Below are 18,866 nucleotides of genomic sequence, written 5' to 3' on the forward strand. Positions count from 1 at the left end.
TATGCCTGGAGCCAGCCTGGATTGAAATCCTCCTAGTTATGGTTCTTATGTAGCTAGGATAATGAGCATACACCACCACACCAACTTCTTACTAGTTGAGAAGGGGGCCTGTGAACATTTTGCCCAGTTGGCCTCCAACCAGCCCTCACAATATCTGCCTCCTAACTAGCTAGGATTACAGGACTGAGCTATTGTGTCCTGCCTCTTAGGCAAATTTTCATTGTTGGGTCTATTTTGAGAGAATGAAATTGGGCTCTTTTGCTCTCTGTGCATTGCTGATGGAGCTCCTGTATGGGCTGTTATGAACTGACAAAATATGTAGAGTCAATGTCAGTCAGTGTTCAAATCTTGATAAATCCTTTAAGACTGTTCTTGCCTTTGTTTTTTTTTGTTTTTTTTTTTTTTGGGTCCAGTCGTGGGACCTGAACTCTGGGCCTAGGTGCTGTTCCTCAGCTCTTCAGCTCAAGGTTAGCACTCTACCACTTGAGCCACAGCGCCACTTCTGGCTTTTTTCTTTTTGCTTATGTGGTGCTGGGGAATAGAACCCAGGGCCTCAGGCATGCAAGGCAAGCGATCTACCACTGAGCCACCTTCCCAGCCCTGTTCTTGCCTTTGGGATGGAAAGAAGATTAAAACATAGACTTTAATATTTTTTTCCTACACCTCTCCACAGCATCCTGAGACTACTGCTAGGGTGGTGCCTCTATCCATGATAACCAAGAAAATAATCAGAACAAAATAAGTTAAAAAAAATCTTACTTCATCAGGAGTTGCCACAAAATTGATGGCTGTGTAATAACGGTCATCTTCCTGGGACAGGCTAAAAGTGAACTGATAGTCAATAAGAAGAGTATCTATGGAAAGAAAGATATACATACTTAAAAACTGATATAAAACAAAACAGATCATGTCTTGGAAGTATAGACTGCTTTTCTCATAAACTTAATAGCTAGGAAAGGATTCTGACTCACCTACACTCAGGTTTTTCAAAAGAAATCAGATGCTCAGTTATATGATTTGTGTAGCTCACCAAACTCCTCTTTTCATGACAATGTTTAAGATTTGGGCTCCAGTGTAACTTACCTACAAATAATAACTGATTGCCTATACATGCTAGGTTTGGCTTAACCAAGGATAAAAAAATTAATAGTATAACAGAAACCAGACCTATGGAAGGTCTGGGGTAAGGAATATGTTTGTTATATTATCCAGAAAGCATAATGTGATATAGCTACTCACAAACAGTGTGATAGAGCTTAAAAGAGAACTTCCTGTCTCAAACTGGCACAATTTAATATTCAAATCAACTGTACTCAATCCAATACAACAGGTACAGAATTAAACTGGAAATGCCAAATATTAATTCCTTTCTCTCTGGTTCTGTAATATGACCTACTATGTGGATTCTCATACATTTACCCATAAAGATCTGGTCAACTTGCCAGATTCACTTTTCACTCGAAGAATAATTACTGGTATTTTATTTTATTTATTTATTGCCTAACACAAATGATGAAACTTAGTCTGAATTCTAAGAATTGTTGTTTTTTTTTTGTCGGTCGTGGGGCTTGAACTCTGGACCTGAGCGCTGTCCCTCAGCTCTTCAGCTCAAGGCTAGCACTCTACCACTTGAGCTACAGTGCCACTTCCAGAATTTTTTTTTCTTCTGCTTATGTGGTGCTGAGGAATCGAACCCAGGGCCTCAGGCATGCAAGGCAAGCACTCTACCACTGAGCCACCTTTCCATCCCTGAGAATTGTTTTTTTTTTAAAGCTACATCCTGTAATATAAAACAATAACTTCGATCAGGTATGATAGATACAATAAGACTTCTGAAAAACTTGAGACTGTACTGTCCCCTGCTATATGAGCCCCAGCATGCTACCATAAACCATGGCCACAATTAAAACAGCAGAAAACAGTGTTCACAGGCAACCCCTTTAAGCTGGGAAACTTTTTAGTTGCTACAGTCCTCAAATACCATTCTCAAACCATGTTAAAGAAAACAATGGAGGGGCTGGGAAGGTGGCTCAGTGGTAGAGCGCTTGCCTTGCATGCCGGAGGCCCTGAGTTCAATTCCTCAGCACCACATAAGCAAAAAGAAAAAAAGCAGGAAGTGGCTCTGTGGCTCAAGTGGCAGCCCAGGCCCAGAGTTCAGGCCCCATGACCGGACCAAAAAAAAAAAAAGAAAACAATGGAGTTTTGCTGAACTAGAAATAAGAATCACAAAACACTTACAATAACATGTTCCTTTGAGAGGATTTCCCTGGTATCGATTTTCTACTTCACATCTAGGAGAAAAAAAGTGAGATTATTTCTATTGCTTTTAAAAATAGAATATATATGTATATATACATATATGTGTATATATATATAGATATACCTATATATATGGGGAATAAAGTTTGAACTGAAGGCCTTGTGCTTGCTGGGCGTTCTAACACAAACCCATAATTCCAGCCTGAATCTATAACACAGACCCATAATTCCAACCTGAATTTATACTCTTAAAGTTAAGCAGATTCTTTTGTATAAACTACAAAGTAGTGAATCATAGGCTAGGGGTGTAGCTCAAGTGGTAGAGGGTTTACCTACTAAGTGTGTTGTCCTGAGTTTAAACTCAAAGAATGGGAGGGAGGGAGGGAGGGAGGAACAAGAAAGGGAGGGAGGGAGAGGAAGGAAGGAGAGGGAGAGGGAGAGGGGGAGAGAGAGGGAAAGAGGGAGAGAGAAAGAGAGAGGAGGGAGGGAGGGGGAGAGAGGGAGGGAGAGGGAGGGTGGGGGAGAGGGAAGGAGGGGGAGAATGAGGCAAGCAAGGGAGGAGAAAAGGGGGGAGGGAAGAGGGAAATTGTGGGGGGGGTTGTTTTGGTTTTTTTGGTCAGTTGTGGGGCCTGAACTCTGGGCGTGGGCACTGTCCTCAGGTCTTCAGCTCAAGGCTAGCGCTCTACTACTTCAGCCACAGTGCCACTTCTGGCTTTTTCTGCTTATGTGGTGCTGAGGAATGGAACCCAGGGTCTCATGAATGCAGGGCAAGCACTCTTACCACTGAACCTTCCCAGCCCGAAATGGTTTTGAATCATGATAATTAAATACTTCATTATTCAGAACTGGTGGAGTTTTAATAAATTTTCCTGCTGATTGTCAAGCAATTTATACCACTAATATATCAAAAAAAAATGGATAAACGTTTGCCAAGATACTGTGTAATAAGGCTAGACCCCATTTATTACAATGAAAAACCCATTTGTTGAGGACTATATATCTTAAAAGTATAATTAAAAAATTTTAAAATATTAATTTCTCATTATTTTCTGCTCCTTTTAATACAAGCAAGGAAAACCTAAATACCAACAATCACTTTAAGAAAAACCTACCCCAAAATGCTTCAGTAGCTGTACACTAAAGAAAAAAATTAATTCTACCTAAAAAGAATTATTTCAAAAAAATTTTTGAGACAAACTGTCCTTTAACTTTTCATCCTTTTGCCTAGAATCTAATCCCAGGCACTTTGAATGCTAGGAAACAGTTGTCTGCTACTACACCCACCAAAAAAAGTTAATCTTTCTCCACAGATGTCATCTACAAATGTCATCATTAGTCACAGAGCCACTTAGGCAAGCATAATAGCCACAAAGCATAGAAGAAGAGAGAGCGCTTAGGTAATGTTAAAATACAGTAAGCTAGAGACAAAAAGTCCAAGTGATAACTAGTACTTGTCATAGTCATAATCTTTTGGAAAGTTGAAAATCTCATCGGATGCCACACCTCATGGTTTTGTTGTGTCCCTAAATAATAGTAATTTTGTTCTATCAAGTTTTTCGAATCAATTTAATCTTTGGTTAAGAGTTTCCTTCATATACTTTCATTAGAGTAGAATGCAACTAGTAACAATATACATTGATGTATAAACTGTAAAGTATACAGAGATCAATTCTCTGCTAAATCACACTAAAAATGTCTCAATTGCTGAGGATTAGTACTGTTCTTTTATTTTTTGGGGGGTACTGGGTCTGGACTCAGAACCTCAAGTGCTCTACCATGTGAGTCATGCTCCCAAGTCTTTTAGTTCTATTTTCAGACAGACTTCCATTCCTGTGTTGGACAGTAATCCTCCACCATAGCTCAGAATACAGGTGTGAACCACCATGTCCAGCTTCTTTCTTGAGATAAAATCTCACTAACTTTTTTGCATAGGTTGGACCTGAATTAAAATCCTTTCATATTCATCTCCCAAATAGCTGGGATTAGGGTACCACACTTGGTCCACTATTGTTCCTTAAGACAAACAAAATTTACCAATGATAAAATCTGATGATATGACTTAATATATCCACATCCAATTGTTCTCTCTGAAGCATCTACATGAGAGAAGAATAAACCTCAGTGTATATATTTCAGGAAGTTTCCCAGTAAGAAAGAGTGATATATGTAAACTAGGGGACAATTTCTCTCATGCCAGCTAACCAAGATACTAAAAATAATTATTGCAAGGCCTTGGTTGATAGATGGGGAAATGGAAGCTTAATGGAGGCAAAGGCAGGTCTGAAACCCAAGTCTGCCTTTGCTGAGTTTGGAAACCCTCCCCTAGAAGACATTAAATACATTTCACCAAGGAGAGGGCCTGAACATGAATGGATGGGTTAAAGGCAAGAAGATCAATTCTACTACCAGACAACCAAAATGCTAAGTAAATATTCATACCAGCTCTTCTAACTCAAAAGAGTACAACCCTCTGACATGAAAAAATTGAATAGGTGCTGAAGATACATGACTAATGCAAATTAGCAAGCCAGGAAATGTTAGCATCATATATATATGTATATATATATATTTTAAGTAAATGAAAGAGCCATTAAAGAATAGTTGCTAATGACTCCTCAGTTTAGAAGTTGATCTTTGTGAAGCAGGATGGGCATATTTTCAAACTAATTAACCAGAGGTCTCATAGGGAAGGTATCTTTCACGGTTGAGGCAGCTTCATGCCCCTGGCTTCCCTGGTGGTAGAATGTGGTACTCACAGCTGGCACTCATCCCCCTTGACACCTTTAGTGGTGCAGAAGCACTTGCCCGTGTTGGTGTTGCACAGTGATGCATGCCCATTGCACTTGCATGCTGGGAAAAAGGAAAGGGAAAGCAGGTCACAATGGGTTTAGATTATTATGATCAGAGATTATTTTTCCTTGTCTTTCCTAGGAAAGACAAACCAAAACAAGAACAGCTCATAAGATTCATGATTTTTTGCAGCTAAATTTATCTCTAATAATGTAAAAGCAACATTAAAAGACCCAAGGTCAAAGGATAGAAGGAAAAGAGAAGCTGGTACCTATTGCCACCTGAAGCAATTGCCATTTCCATTTTGACAGACCTTTTTTTTTCTTCCAGTATTATTTCCATTTATTCAATAACTATTTACAAAGCATCTCTAGCATGCCAGGTACTGGGTAGCTGCTCTAGGTGGGGACTTTAACTTGGTTGGAATGCCTTCCAGCTCAGCCAAGGAACATTTTTTCCTCAGGAGCAACATTTTGAAACACACATGTACACACACACCCCACTCAGAAATGAGGCATTTCCAAGGCCCTTCTAGCACTTGTCACTGTCATTCTCATTTCTCATTGTTGGCACTGGGGTCACAGCAGCCCTCCCATAGCTGACTCGGACACAGCTAGGTGCTACAGTCTCTCAAGGAGCTGAAGTCAGGAACTTGGCCCCCAGTCAGTCACACTTCACGGGCACTTTCAATTCTTAGCTCAGGGACTCTTTGTGGGAAAGCAGGGGAGAACTATGAAGATACTTTCTCCACTCTAACTTCCCACTTCTGGGACTTCCTTCTCTCCCTCCTTCACGGTGAGATGATCCCACCCACAACTGCTCTACTTCCCTCTCTGGTGTACTGTTTCATGGGCAGAGGCAGGGAGGGTGAGGAATTGACTCTTTCTCCTAGTTTATACAACTGCTTAACTCTTTCATTGTTGATTTGCTGCTTTAACCAGCTGCTCCCACATCCAAAGGTTCAACTCCCAGTTCAGCTGAGCTCTTAACAATATGGCTCAATCAGAATACAACATCCAAAACCAAATGGCTCTTTTCCTTCTAGATATTTAACACAAATACAAGTATGTATACTCCACATGACTTGCAATCAGCAAATCTGATCCATGTGACTTACGCTGACATTTGCCTCCATTGGTAGGATCTCCATAGAAGCCAGATATGCAGGTCTCGCAGTGCTTGCCGGTGGTCAGGTTCTCGCACTTCTCACATATACTCTGGTTGATGCATTTGCTGTGGCCATTGCACTGGCAAGCTGAAAGGAATAAAATTTCAAGGAGCCTCTCCAGAGCAGAAGTGTATGGAGTAAGTTTGACAAGATTTATTTGCCTCTATCCCTCAGTTTGTTATTGCCCTAAATATAGAATCATCAAAACTAGCCAGGCATGGTGGTGCATGCCTGAAGCACCATTTACTTTGGAAGATAGAGGCAGGACTGCTTAAACTCAACCCAGGAGTTTAAGGCTACTGAGCAACATGGTGAGACTAAATCTTTTCTTTCTTCTTTTTTTTTCCCCCACCCGTCCTGGGGCTTGAACTCAGGGCCTGGGCACTGACCCTGAGCCTCTCTGTGCTCAATACTAGTGCTCTACCACTTGAGCCACAGTGCCACTTCTAGCCTTTTCCGTTTATGTGGTACTAAGGAATCGAACCCAGGGCTTCATGCATGCTAGGCAAGCACTCTACCACTAAGCCAAACTGCCAGCCTGTGAGACTTGATCTAAAAAAAAAAAAAAAAAAAAGCCAGGGGCTGGTGGCTCACACCTGTAATCCTAGCTACTCAGGAGGCTGAGATCACAGTTCAAAGCCAGCCCAGGCAGGAAAGTCTGTGAAACTCTTTAATAAACTACCAGAAAACAGGAAGCAGCACTGTGGCTCAAATGGCAGAGCACTCCCCTTGAGCTGAAGAGCTGAGGGATAGCACCAGGCCCAGAGTTCAAGCCCCACAACCAAAAAAAAAAAAATCTAAACAGGCTTTTGAGACAATCAAAATTTCAAAAATGAATTATTCCAGAAGTCTTTAACTCCCATTTCCTGCATGAGGAGCAGGAAATGTTTCTTTTTCCTTACTTTAATCCTATAATAAAGCAACAAAAAAAAGAAAGAAAAAAAAAACAAAAAAAAAAGAAAACTAGCAATATTAAGCACAGATAGGTAAAAGTCCACAGCAATATAATTTGTTATTATTCATTGTAAAAAAACTAATGCTCATGCCTGACACTAATGGCTCACACCTGTAATTAGAGCTACATGAGAGGCTGAGAATAGGAGGATTACAGTTCAAGGTCAGGCCAAGCAGAAAACTTCACAAGACCCCATCTCAGCCAATAATTAGGTATAGTGGTATATGCTTTTCATCCTAGCTACATGTAAGTATAAATGGAGGATTGTGTTTCAGACAAACTGGGCAAAAAGCATGATCCTATCTCAAAAATAATCAGAGACTAGGCACTGGTGGCTCATGCCTTTAATCCTAGCGTAGGACACTAAGATCTGAGGATCATAGTTCAAAGCCAGCCTGGGCAGAAAAGTCCATGAGACTCTAATTTCCAAAAATAAATTACTTAGAAAAAGTTGGAAGTAGCACTGTGGCTCAAGTGGTAGAGTGTGCTAGCCTTAAGAAATACAATCTCGTCCCTCCCCCACAGTATAACCCCTGCTTTCACTATATTTGATGTCAGTATAACTTGTGGAGGAGATGGGGAAAAACCAGTTGTTTAAGGATACAGGTGGACCTGTTGCAACAATGAGAAGTACAAGTTGTCATGTCCAAAACAAGCTTTACAATGTCGGTGCGGGGGGGGGGGGGGGGGAGAAGGGAGAGGAAGGAGAAGGATTGGGATTGGGGGGGGAGGGGGGAGGCTGGGAAGGGATGTGAAGGGTAAACCAAAGGAGGAGGGTGCAATGCTTGGTAAGAAATGTACGCATTATCCTGCCCATGTAATTGTAACCCCTCTGTACAGTATGTTCACAAATAAAATTAAATTAAATTAAAAAAAAAAAGAAATACAATCTCAGGGACAGTATCCAGGCCCTGACTTTAAGCTCTAGGACTGTCAGCAAAATAAATAAGTAAATAAATAAATAAATGATATCAGAGATAAAGAGCCTATAGGTATAGCTCAAGCAGTAGAGCACCTGTTTAGCAAGTATGAATTCAAGCAAGTATGAGTTCAAATCTCAGTATTCAAAAAAAAGAGGAAACTTTCTTAACCTGATAAAAACCATAAATTAAACATCTAAACCAGTATCAGATTTAATGGAGAAAAATTGAATTCTTTCTCTTAAGAAAACAATGACATCTACTTCTAACCACTATTATTCAACATTAAGTAGAGTTTCCAGCCAGGACATATGCTCCTCCTAAGAAAAAAAGTTAAGATTGAAAAGAAGTATACCTGCCTTTATTAACTGATAGTACAGCCACTTATGTAGACAATCCAAAGAAATTCATTTAAATAAAAACTAGTAGACAACAGTTCAGCAAGGCTGCATGATATAAGATCCCTATACAAAAATTGTTTTTCTACGCATGAGCAATGAACAATTAAAACATAAATTAAGGTGACAATTCCATTCAGAATAGCATGAAGGACTGCTTTAGACAAGTTTAACAAAATAAGTGCAATATATATACTGAAAACTATTAACCAATGCTGAATAAAAGCGAAGAAGTAAATAAATGAACACTTAAGGTTTATAGTGACTGGAAGATTGAATATTGTTAAGACGGCAGGCAAAGTGATCAATAAATTCAACCCAATCCCTGTTGGCTTTTTGTTGTTACAGAAAGTGACAAGCTTATCCATTTTCTAAAGAAATGCAAGAAACTTAGAATAACCATAACAATCTGAACAAGCAAGAATAAGGTTATGAGGAATCAGACTTCCTAATTTCAAAACTTACTGCAGAATCATGATAATCAACTGTGATACTGGCACAAAGACAAAGTGATCAGTGGGATAGAAATGAGGGTCTGGAAATAAATTCTTAGATACGTTAAGTTAACTGATTTTCAACAAATATGACAAGAAAATTCAGTGTAAACACCCCTACTCCCAGTCTTTCCAAAAAGGTCTACTTCAATATTCACATGCAGAATGAAAGTTCATGAGAAGGAGTTACTTTTATCTCAAGAACATACATATCATAGGTTACACATACTTGGTTATTTATTTATTTGGTTGGTCCTGGGGCTTGAACTCTGGGCCTGGGCACTGTCCCTCAGCTCTTCAGCTCAAGGCTAGAGCTCTACCACTTGAGCTATAGTGCCACTTCCAGTTTTCTGGTGGTTAATTGGAGATAAGAGTCTCATGGACTTTCCTCCCCAGGCTAGCTGTGAACCGTGATCCTCAGATCTCAGCCTCCTGAGTAGCAAGGATTACAGGCGTGAGCCACCAGTGCCCTGTTTCCTTCCTTCCTTCCTTCCTTCCTTTCTTTTCCTTTCTCTCTCTCCCCCTCTCTCCCTCCCTCCCTCCCTTCCTTCCCTCCTAGTGATGGGGCTTAAACTCTAGGCCTCGGTACTGTCCCGCAGCTCTTCAGCTCAAGGCTAGCACTCTACCACTTGAGCCACTGTGCCACTTCTGGCTTTTTCTGTTTATGTGGTGCTGAGGAATCGAACCCAAGACCTCATGCATGCAAGTCAACACTCTACCACTGATCCACCTTCCCTGCCCACGCTTGGTTATTTAAAAGGATAAGATTTCTGTCTCTCGTCTCTCTGCTTGAGACATACAACAGTCTGGTTTAATGCTTATTCTTTTCGTACATGAGGAGGATTGGCAGGAGATTGGCAGGAGATACTATTTTTTAATTTTTCCTAATAATTGCCATGATGTCCTTCTAAATAAAAGGAAAATTGTAAAATAGGCCTACTATACAAGCACAGTATTTTTACATTAAAAATATAAATATTGTCTGGAGTATCTACATCAAATTTGTCAAGTCTCTAGCCTGGTATTTTACTGGTAAATTGAAGATGGATTTTCTTGGACTTTTCTTCCTGGTGCTGGCTTTGAACTTAGATCCTTTATATTTCAGCCTCTGAGTAGCTAGAATTCAGTTCTATTTTATATACACCTGTAATACCTTTCATAAAGTATATTATTTTTAATAAAAATTAGTAAAACAGGGATTGAGGGCAGGGTTCAGATGGTAGAGGACTAGCCAATAAGCAAAAGTGTCAGATACCAAGTTTGTGTCTTGGTTTCAGAAAAAAAAATTCTTAAAATAACTCACATGCAGATCTCAATGTTTTATTGATATTAAATGTTTTTCACATGAAACTATTCCTCCTAAAATGATGCTACATTGTTTTTCATAAAGGAAATCCATGGTAAGTAATATAGCTTTCAAGGTTTTATTCTTCATAAACTTGTAGTAGATACAGAGGCATCTTACCTGGACAGTGGATGAAAGACCAGTTATATCTGCTGTCCTCCAGACACATGCTGGAATTCAGAAGGGGCTGTGGATAGGCATTTCCACTAGAGGACTGTGAAGGTATCTTCACTGGTCCTTTATAGGAGCCTTCGATGCATTTTCCTTTCCCAGTATTGCTAGGATCAGTACACCAGCCACAGCCTGGCTGCTCTAAGCAATGACTGCAAGTACAATAGCCTGAGCAATTTTCAGCTATAAAAAAAACACAAGTTGCAATTTACTATCAGGGGTAGATTTGAATTTATGTTTAAATGAACTTTTCTTTAACAGACTAACATCTATGATTCAAAATTACTATTCTATAGTGGCCATTTAAAAGAGATAATGAGGTTAAAGAGCCTAATATTTTGTGCAAAATATACTAGATACTTCTCCAACTTCTGTATTCTTATCTATCCTAGATTTGATTTATTTAAATTTATCACTGTGTCTGATTCTGTGTGCAGTCTGTCATCAAGCAAACTTAGCTTAACATAGCTTCTGAACAGACTTGAACAGAAGATCAAATCCAATATGTCCATCAAATATTCAAGGACTGAGATCATTGCCAACGTCAAGCACTTGTCGCTCCCACGCTGGGCACTCATGAACGTCTGGGTTGCTTTTTAACTTACGAGGGCAGCTGCTCATTGTATACCACTCCATACACTGGCCGAAAGGGAAGGAAGCCACATAGGCATTCGAGTCCACACACTGCTTCATGTTGCTACACCACATGCACTCAGAGCTGCTGCTGGTGCACTCTCCACAGGCTGTCCGCAGGGCACACGGTGTTCGGCACTGCTTGGCACTGTGGTTGGCTGAGGATTAAACCCAAGAGGGATACTTTTAGAGTGACAATGTGCCAGCTGCGGTCAAAGATCTTCAAATGTGGGTTGTGACCTATTAGTGTGTCATGGAATCAATTATAAATCCCTGCAATGCTATGAATCTACTCCTACACCTCTGTATTCCTCAAATTACAGGACTTTCCTTTACTTGGAAATAGTATAGAGTCCAGCCTTCCCAAATTAACTTACAATTCAGCCTATTGCTATGAGTTCTTTCGGTATGTTACAGAAGCTGTCCTGGGGCTTGCCTTCATGGAGCCTAAACTTAGTTCCCATCAAGATGCAAACCTGAGAAGGTACTCAATGGTTTGACCACTTGGTACTCTACCATAGCATCAGCATGGCTCTTGTTGGCTTCTGGCTTCTGACACAGAATTGCTCTCATCATTTTCCTCCCTGCTGACATTAGCTTTCTCAATACTACCTTTGCAGTGGCTTGCTGATTTTCTAATCTTGTGTTTTATTTTCCTTTTTGTTCTTTCTTCCACAGCATTTCTCTGCCAACACCAAGAAATGTGCCTTTCAGAGAAATTTGCAACACTAACTGGAGTCAACAAATCATTCAGTTTCTATGTTAATTAGAATACTAGGTTCTTTGAGTAATGCTATTTTCAGTTGTTGTGTTGTTGGTTTTTTGGTTGTCAGAGGCACAGATTATTTCCCACTCCATTTAAAATGCTTGAATATAACGGAAATCAATACTCTATCTGTTTTTGTGATTATTTAACACATCTCAATTTGACTATGCCTCCTACATACACTCTCAAAAAGCTTCCCAGTACACCTTATTCACTCATGTCCTTACCAGGCCTTTCACAGACACTGCCATTGAGTGGGTTGATGCAGGTTGCAGCCTTCAATCCCCGAGTACTAGGCTCTGACAAGATTCCACAGAAGCCAGCATCACTGGGCTCAGATGGCATCCACTGCAGTAAACTATTTGTAAATGGAGACATATCTTCCCAGCACCAGTAGGATACATTAATCTTTCGAAGGCCAACCCACGGAGTTAAGGTAAGCTTGGACTATAGGTAAAACAGACACACTTATGAACACGTCAATGTCCTGACCAAAATAGGCTTCTCACAGATACAAGAAAAGCTCCTATTCTCTAAACTCAAGACATGTCAGTTTAAGATATATTATCTCTTCAATTATGGTCATTTTACAAAGGACAAAATATAGCTCAGAGAGTAAATTACAGAGATAAAAATGCAATAATCATGTTCCAAATGTCTATATCCTATGAGATGCTATAAAGAAGATTGTTATCCACAAACTTAATTAAGATAACCATTCTTATATGAAGTCATTTAACCAATATTTATAAAATATTGGTTATATACAAAGAAGTATTGCTCTCTATGCCTTTTTTGTTTTTTTTTGTAGGTCATGGGGCTTGACCTGGGCACTGTCCCTGAGCTTTTTCACTCAAGGCTAGCACTCTATCTCTTTGACCCACAGTGCCACTTCTGGTTTTCTGGTGGTTAACTGGAGATAAAGAGTTGCACAGACTTTCCTGCCTGGGTTGCCATCAAACCACAATCCTCAGATCTCAGCTTCCTGAGTAGCTAAGATTATAGGCGTGAGCCATCAGTTAGTATTTTAAATTTTTAAGAAAAGAAAATGTTAAATGAAGAGACTGACAGTGTAGTTCCAAAGGCTATTATGATACGTTCACTTGCATTCCTCCCCTTGTCAGTACATCTCACACAAGGTAGGGACTGGCAACAGCAGGTCTGAGGATATTAGTTAACTCACCATGCTCTGTGATGACTGCATTATTCGTAGCTGTTTAAGGACAAATTCCACCTTCTTCTGGGTTGTGAGGGAAGCCAAAAAGGCATTGTGATTCCTACAGGACAATTTAGCATTGTCGTAATTCTCTTTGGCAGTAGTAATTTTCAAACATGAATTTCCAACCAAATGCCAGCCAATGCCACAAATGTTTTCTGTGGGTGGGGGAAGGAAAAAAATATTTTAGAAATCATACCACATATATTATTAGCTCAAATTACTGAATACCTAAATGATCCTTGTGATTCAAATTCTAGGTGTTTCCTTATGATGTGGTAAGAACATCAGACACATTACTTACTCATTTCTAAATACAGAACACAAGGAATAAAAAAACATTGATGGGCTGGGTGGTGGAATGTGAAGTGGTAAAGTACCTGGCTGGCAAGAATAAAGTCCTGAATTCACACTGCAGCCCTCCCCAAAGGTACCGAATTAAAAAAAAGGGGGGGGTTCATTAATCATATTTCCAGAATCTTGGGAAGCATATTCTGAGGAAATCTCCTGGTCTTTGAGGAAAACTGTCTGGTGTCAATGTTCTATTGCTACACTTCTTTCTGAAGAACAATTAAAAAGAATACTAAAATCCTTATGACCAGCAGATAAATGTAAATCAGAAATGGAATAGAAAACTGCAAATACAGCAATATTTGCAGTCTCCAAATGCTGGGACTGTTTACATATCAACAAGCAGAAGGTACAAACAAGTGCAGAGATTCTCAAAAGTGATAAGGCTGTAGCAGCAAGCTTGCAATCTGTTCCTGTGATCATGCTGAACCCACACAAGGTACTGTGCAGAAGCTATGGATGCTCCCTGGACATAAAATGACAGCAACTGAGCCAAGTAGCTCCACCAGATCCAGAATATCTGAGAGACATGATCAACAATGTTTATTATCCAAAACAGCCATTGAAACCAATAGAAAATACTTTGAGAAACATATCATTAAAGAGCAGATAGACTTCTTCCTCAGTGTGGCACTGGAGACCAATTAAAATGCAGACTCTAGGGCATAACTCCAGATCTGTATTAGAAGATGTCTTTTAGGAAGATGCTCAAGTGTTCTGGTACATTAAAGTTGAGACAGAGAGTAAGAAAGAAGAACAATTCTATAAATTGAATCACATTCTTCTAAAGGATATTCAAAAGGGGGCTAAGTTCAGCCCAACTGTCTTGCTAATGCAGAGAGCACAGTGGCAGAGAGCCACAGTTCCCTTTCCTGGACATCACAGGGAAAATATACCATAGGGATTCAGTCATATCTTGCTGCTCTCAGCCTGTTTATCCCCAAACCTCAGGATACCATAAGGTATAGGGCTAGAGTTTCCTTCTCCTAGGAGAAGCACCCCAGGAAGCAGATTACAAATTCCACTGGCCAGTAAGAAGTACTCATTATGACTTGTCCTGATTGCCCTGAAGGCTGGCTGCTGACACTGTGCAGATCTATCACAGGGAAGACCATTGGACAGGATCAGTGACATGCAGACAAACTGTCATTTGATTCTGTCAAATTGTCATTGATTTAGGAACTGTATTTTAGTTAAGAGGGCAAGGGAATAAACAAACACATTCCTCTCTATTAGGTTCAATCCACTCTACAATACTGAGGAGGTGGGATGAAGTTTTGGGTCCACACACAAAGTAAACCACAAGGCCTACCAGGCAAGGCAATGCACTCCTGATTCCGGGGCTCCCACTGGCAGTTCTGGTCCAGGGCACAGCTCCTGCAGCTGGTCTTCTTGTTACAGTAGTACATGGGGTTATCCTTGGGACACTTCTCATATCTGGAAATGGAGATCTAGAACACAGTGGACAAAAGATTTTTCTTATATTCAGAGAGTAGGGAGCTGGGTACTGATGGCTTATGACTATAATCCTAGCTACTAAGGAATCTGAGATCTTGAGGATCAGGGTTCAAAGCCAGCCGGGGCAGGAAAGACCATGAGACTCTTATCTTCAATAAACCACCTGAAAACTGTAAGTGGCGCTGTGGCTCAAGAGTAGAGCACTCTCACTGACCTGAAGAGCTGAGGGACATCACCGAGACCCAGAGTTCAAGCCCCACGACTGACAACAACAACAACAACAAAAAGAGAGTAAGATAACTAAAGACAAAAAAATCTAAAGAGGAAGCAAATTTTAACTAAAGAGACAAATCAAATGCAGATGAAGCAGCACTGTAATAGGAAAACTATATTGGAATATTCTGCTCAAGAACATGCATTTTAGCTGGCAAGGAAACAGACCTCTTTTAAACATCATGCCTCAACCTGATAACCACAAAATGGGAATGTTGAAATTGCTCCTTTTCAAATGTTTTCTACAATGGTCTAAAAGTTTTGTATTTTAAAAAGCACATTAAACTAACAAAATGTCCTATTAAATTGTTGAAGCTAGCTGGGTGCTGGTGGCTCACATTTATAATCCTAGTTATTATTCAGGAGGCTGAGATATGAGGACTGTAGATCAAAGCCAGCCAGAGCAGGAAAGTCTGTGAGATCCTTATCTCCAATTAACCACCAGAAAACTAGAAGTAGTGCTGTGGCTCAAAGTAATAGAGCACCAGCCTCGGGCAAAAGTGCTCAGGGACAGAGCCGAGGTCCTGAGTTCAAACACCACAACCAAAATTATTGAACCAGGCGCCTGTGGCTTTCACCTGTAATCCAGCTATGGCAGGAGGTTAAGAGTTGAGGATCACAGTTTGCAGCCAGCCCAGGCATGAAAGTCTGTGAGTCTCTTATTTCTAATTAACCACCAGAAAACCAGAAACGGCACTGTGGCTCAAAGTGGTAGAGTATTAGCCTTGTGTGAAACAGCTCAGGAACAGTGCTCAAACCTTGAGTCAAAGCCCCACAACTGATTTAAAAAAAAAAAAAAAATATATATATATATATATATATATATTAGAAAAACTGGGTCATTTTATTTTCTTTGGTCTTTTATAACCAAAAATTCAAAATTCATGTTTAGAAACCACAAGATAATACATAGATGTGAGAATGCTGGGTGTGGTGATACATGCCTATAATCTCAGTTATCTGAGAGGCTGAGAAGGATCACAAGTTTAAGACCAGCTTGGGAAATATAGTAGGACAACCTTTGCCCCCCCCAAATTAAAAAGACAAAGAGATTTTGCAAAGATTATTATTTCTACAATTCAATATGGGCTACTGTACACCTGACTCAAATCCCTCAGACCCTACCCAAGTGCAATGAGCTCACCATTATAAGCTTCAGAACCAGAATCTAGTTTAGCTACCGCCATACTCAGGAACAAAATCCTTAGACAAAAGTCTTACCTTCTTCTAAAGTACCATACACAAATTCTTATGGATAGTAAGAGCCTCAAAATCAGAAAATATATATTATCTTTTTCTAGAAGAAAACTTGAGCAATGATAAAATCTAAGTCTACATCATATTTTAAAAATAACTCTGAGGGGCTGGGAAGGTGGCTCAGTGGTAGAGTGCTTGCCTTGCATGCATGAGGCCCTGGGTTCGATTCCTCAGCACCACATAAGCAAAAAGAAAAAAAAAGCTGGAAGTGGCGCTGTGGCTCAAGTGGTAGAGCGCTAGCCTTGAGCTGAAGAGCTGAGGGACAGCGCCCAGGCCCAGAGTTCAGCCCCCACGACCGGACCCCCCAAAAAACAAAAAAACCCCTCTGAGGCTGGAGACATGACTCAAATAATAAAACACTAGCCAAGCAAGCCAAACAAGTACAAGTTCAGACCCAAGTACTAGCAAAAAAAAAAAATCTCTGGACTCCAATGGTCCCAGTCCTGTAATCCTAGCTATTCAGAGGCTGAGACCCAAACGATTGAGGTTCACTAGCCTAGAGAGAAAAGTCTGGGAGAAATGCCACACCTCAGTATTCATACTCACATGCATACACATGTGCATGTGCACACAAAACATCTGGACAATTACTTATGCCCTACATTCAACCTATATCTATGCCCAATTAGGATTATTTTTTAGCCTGTGAAGCCCTTGAGTAACGGCCCCTGACCTGGCCTTCTGTGCAGCTGTGGTTCATAGGGACACAATGGTCATTGCACCAGTGGCAGTCATTGGTGTTGGCTGTGCAGCTGTAACAATCCGTGTGCTGGTCACATCTGTCATGCTCAAAAGCTATGAAGAGAAGAAAAACTCATCAGTTTTGACAGTTTTGGTTAAGCACAAGCTTAGATAGATTAATTTAAAAAAATAACACCTCATAATATGGTTGAGAAATAAAGTGGAGAGTGAAACTGGAAGGAAAATATATTCTTATGTTCAGGCAAAAATAGCAGGACTTAAAAAGTTTTAAAAAGTTGGCAAAAACTTAAAAACAAAGGTAGATCAACAACTATGATGCACAATTGATGTACAAAGTAGGTCTTCCAAGGTGGGGGAATCTCAAGTTGTAATAGAATAACCAACAGGAGCTGTTGACTCCTTCCTAGTCACAAACGCAAGTCAAATTTAGGCACAGACAGAGGCAGTGCCATGGAAGGAACTATATACTACTAGTGGAATCAATACTAAAGGAAGCACTAGACAAACTGCATTTTGCACACAAACGTATATTCAAGAGTGTGAATTTCAGAACGTCTGGGATACTGCAGACCTGCTACACTCTGTAGAAAAGAGAAACTGTAACCCTCTTGTGATTTGTTAAATCATCTCAGGGGTATGGTACATAGTGGAACCCACAAATTGGGCCCACCCAATTTGGTTCTTACTGAGGATTTACATTCCAAAACAGCTTAAATTAGGGCATGCCAGCAAAGTAAAAGCTACCATACCACAGTTCACCATAACTTTCAACACCAAGCCTACCAATTACAAAATCTAGTCAATGTATTTAAATTAACTGAAGTCTATAAATATTTTGCATATACCATCTTCTTACTTTTAAAGACTTTCTTGCACACAACTTCACTATGTTTATCTGTGTTCACAGCAAAAGGGCAAGAAGCTTAACAAACAAGATGAAGAGAATAGTTTGGAGGTTTTAGAAGCATAGATCATTGCTTATCATCAGTAACTATCTGTCTTACTATCATTGATATATCCAACTAGCACAATTAGAAAATACTTTGTAAGTACAGCAGCTCTATCCACCAGAACTTCTGGGTTCTGCTCCAGATCTTATCCTTAATTTTAGACCTCCAGGAACCAGTATGGTAACCACAAGTACCATGTAGTTTACAGTAAAATTAAAACAAAATACAAGTTTCTATTCCTCAGTAACAGCTACATTTTAACTTATATGATAGTCCCATGGCTACCATCCTGGAACAGTGCATCTATATAACATTTCTATCATCAAAAAAGGGCCATTGCTAGGTGCTGGTGGCTCATGCTTGTAATCCTGGCTACTCTGGAGGCTGAGATCTAAGAATCATGGCTCAAAGCCATCTGAGCAGGAAAATCCATGAGACTCTATCTCCAATTAACCAGAAAACTTGAGCTATGGCTCAAGTGGGAGTGTGTTAGCCTTAAGAAAAAAAAACAAAACATAAATAACTGCTCAGGAACAGCACCCAAGCTCTGAGTTTAAGCTCCCAGGAGTGGCACAAAACAAGTGCCACAGCCAGGCCTGCTGCCATATACCTATTATAGCCCTAGCAATCAGGAGAATTAAGGTTGTGAAGCTAATCTGGGCTACACAGCAAGAATTTGTCTTAAAAAAAAATTCCACAGGTTAATACTACCTCAGACTAAGGCAGATAGTTCTGAAGTTGATATATAAAGCCTTATACA

At 40.0% G+C, this 18,866-nt stretch overlaps 1 protein-coding gene across 2 annotated transcripts in view; it reads right to left on the reverse strand.

The window, feature by feature from the left end:
* The window catches only part of Atrn (attractin), a 103,225-nt gene that overhangs the window by 25,054 nt on the left and 59,305 nt on the right, over positions 1-18,866 (reverse strand). For both annotated transcript variants that reach the window (XM_070006873.1, XM_070006872.1), the window contains exons 13-22: positions 17,128-17,249; positions 14,779-14,917; positions 13,083-13,273; positions 12,127-12,346; positions 11,106-11,291; positions 10,450-10,683; positions 6,167-6,304; positions 5,016-5,109; positions 2,239-2,291; positions 760-854 (exon numbers count right to left, since the gene is read on the reverse strand). In XM_070006873.1, coding sequence (XP_069862974.1) covers positions 760-854; positions 2,239-2,291; positions 5,016-5,109; positions 6,167-6,304; positions 10,450-10,683; positions 11,106-11,291; positions 12,127-12,346; positions 13,083-13,273; positions 14,779-14,917; positions 17,128-17,249 — 1,472 coding nt within the window. The remainder of the gene's footprint in view (positions 1-759; positions 855-2,238; positions 2,292-5,015; positions 5,110-6,166; positions 6,305-10,449; positions 10,684-11,105; positions 11,292-12,126; positions 12,347-13,082; positions 13,274-14,778; positions 14,918-17,127; positions 17,250-18,866) is intronic.

This window comes from Dipodomys merriami, unplaced genomic scaffold (genome assembly GCF_024711535.1).
Source record: "Dipodomys merriami isolate MVZ:Mamm:240054 unplaced genomic scaffold, mDipMer1.0.p SCAF_7, whole genome shotgun sequence".
Taxonomy (NCBI): domain Eukaryota; kingdom Metazoa; phylum Chordata; class Mammalia; order Rodentia; family Heteromyidae; genus Dipodomys; species Dipodomys merriami.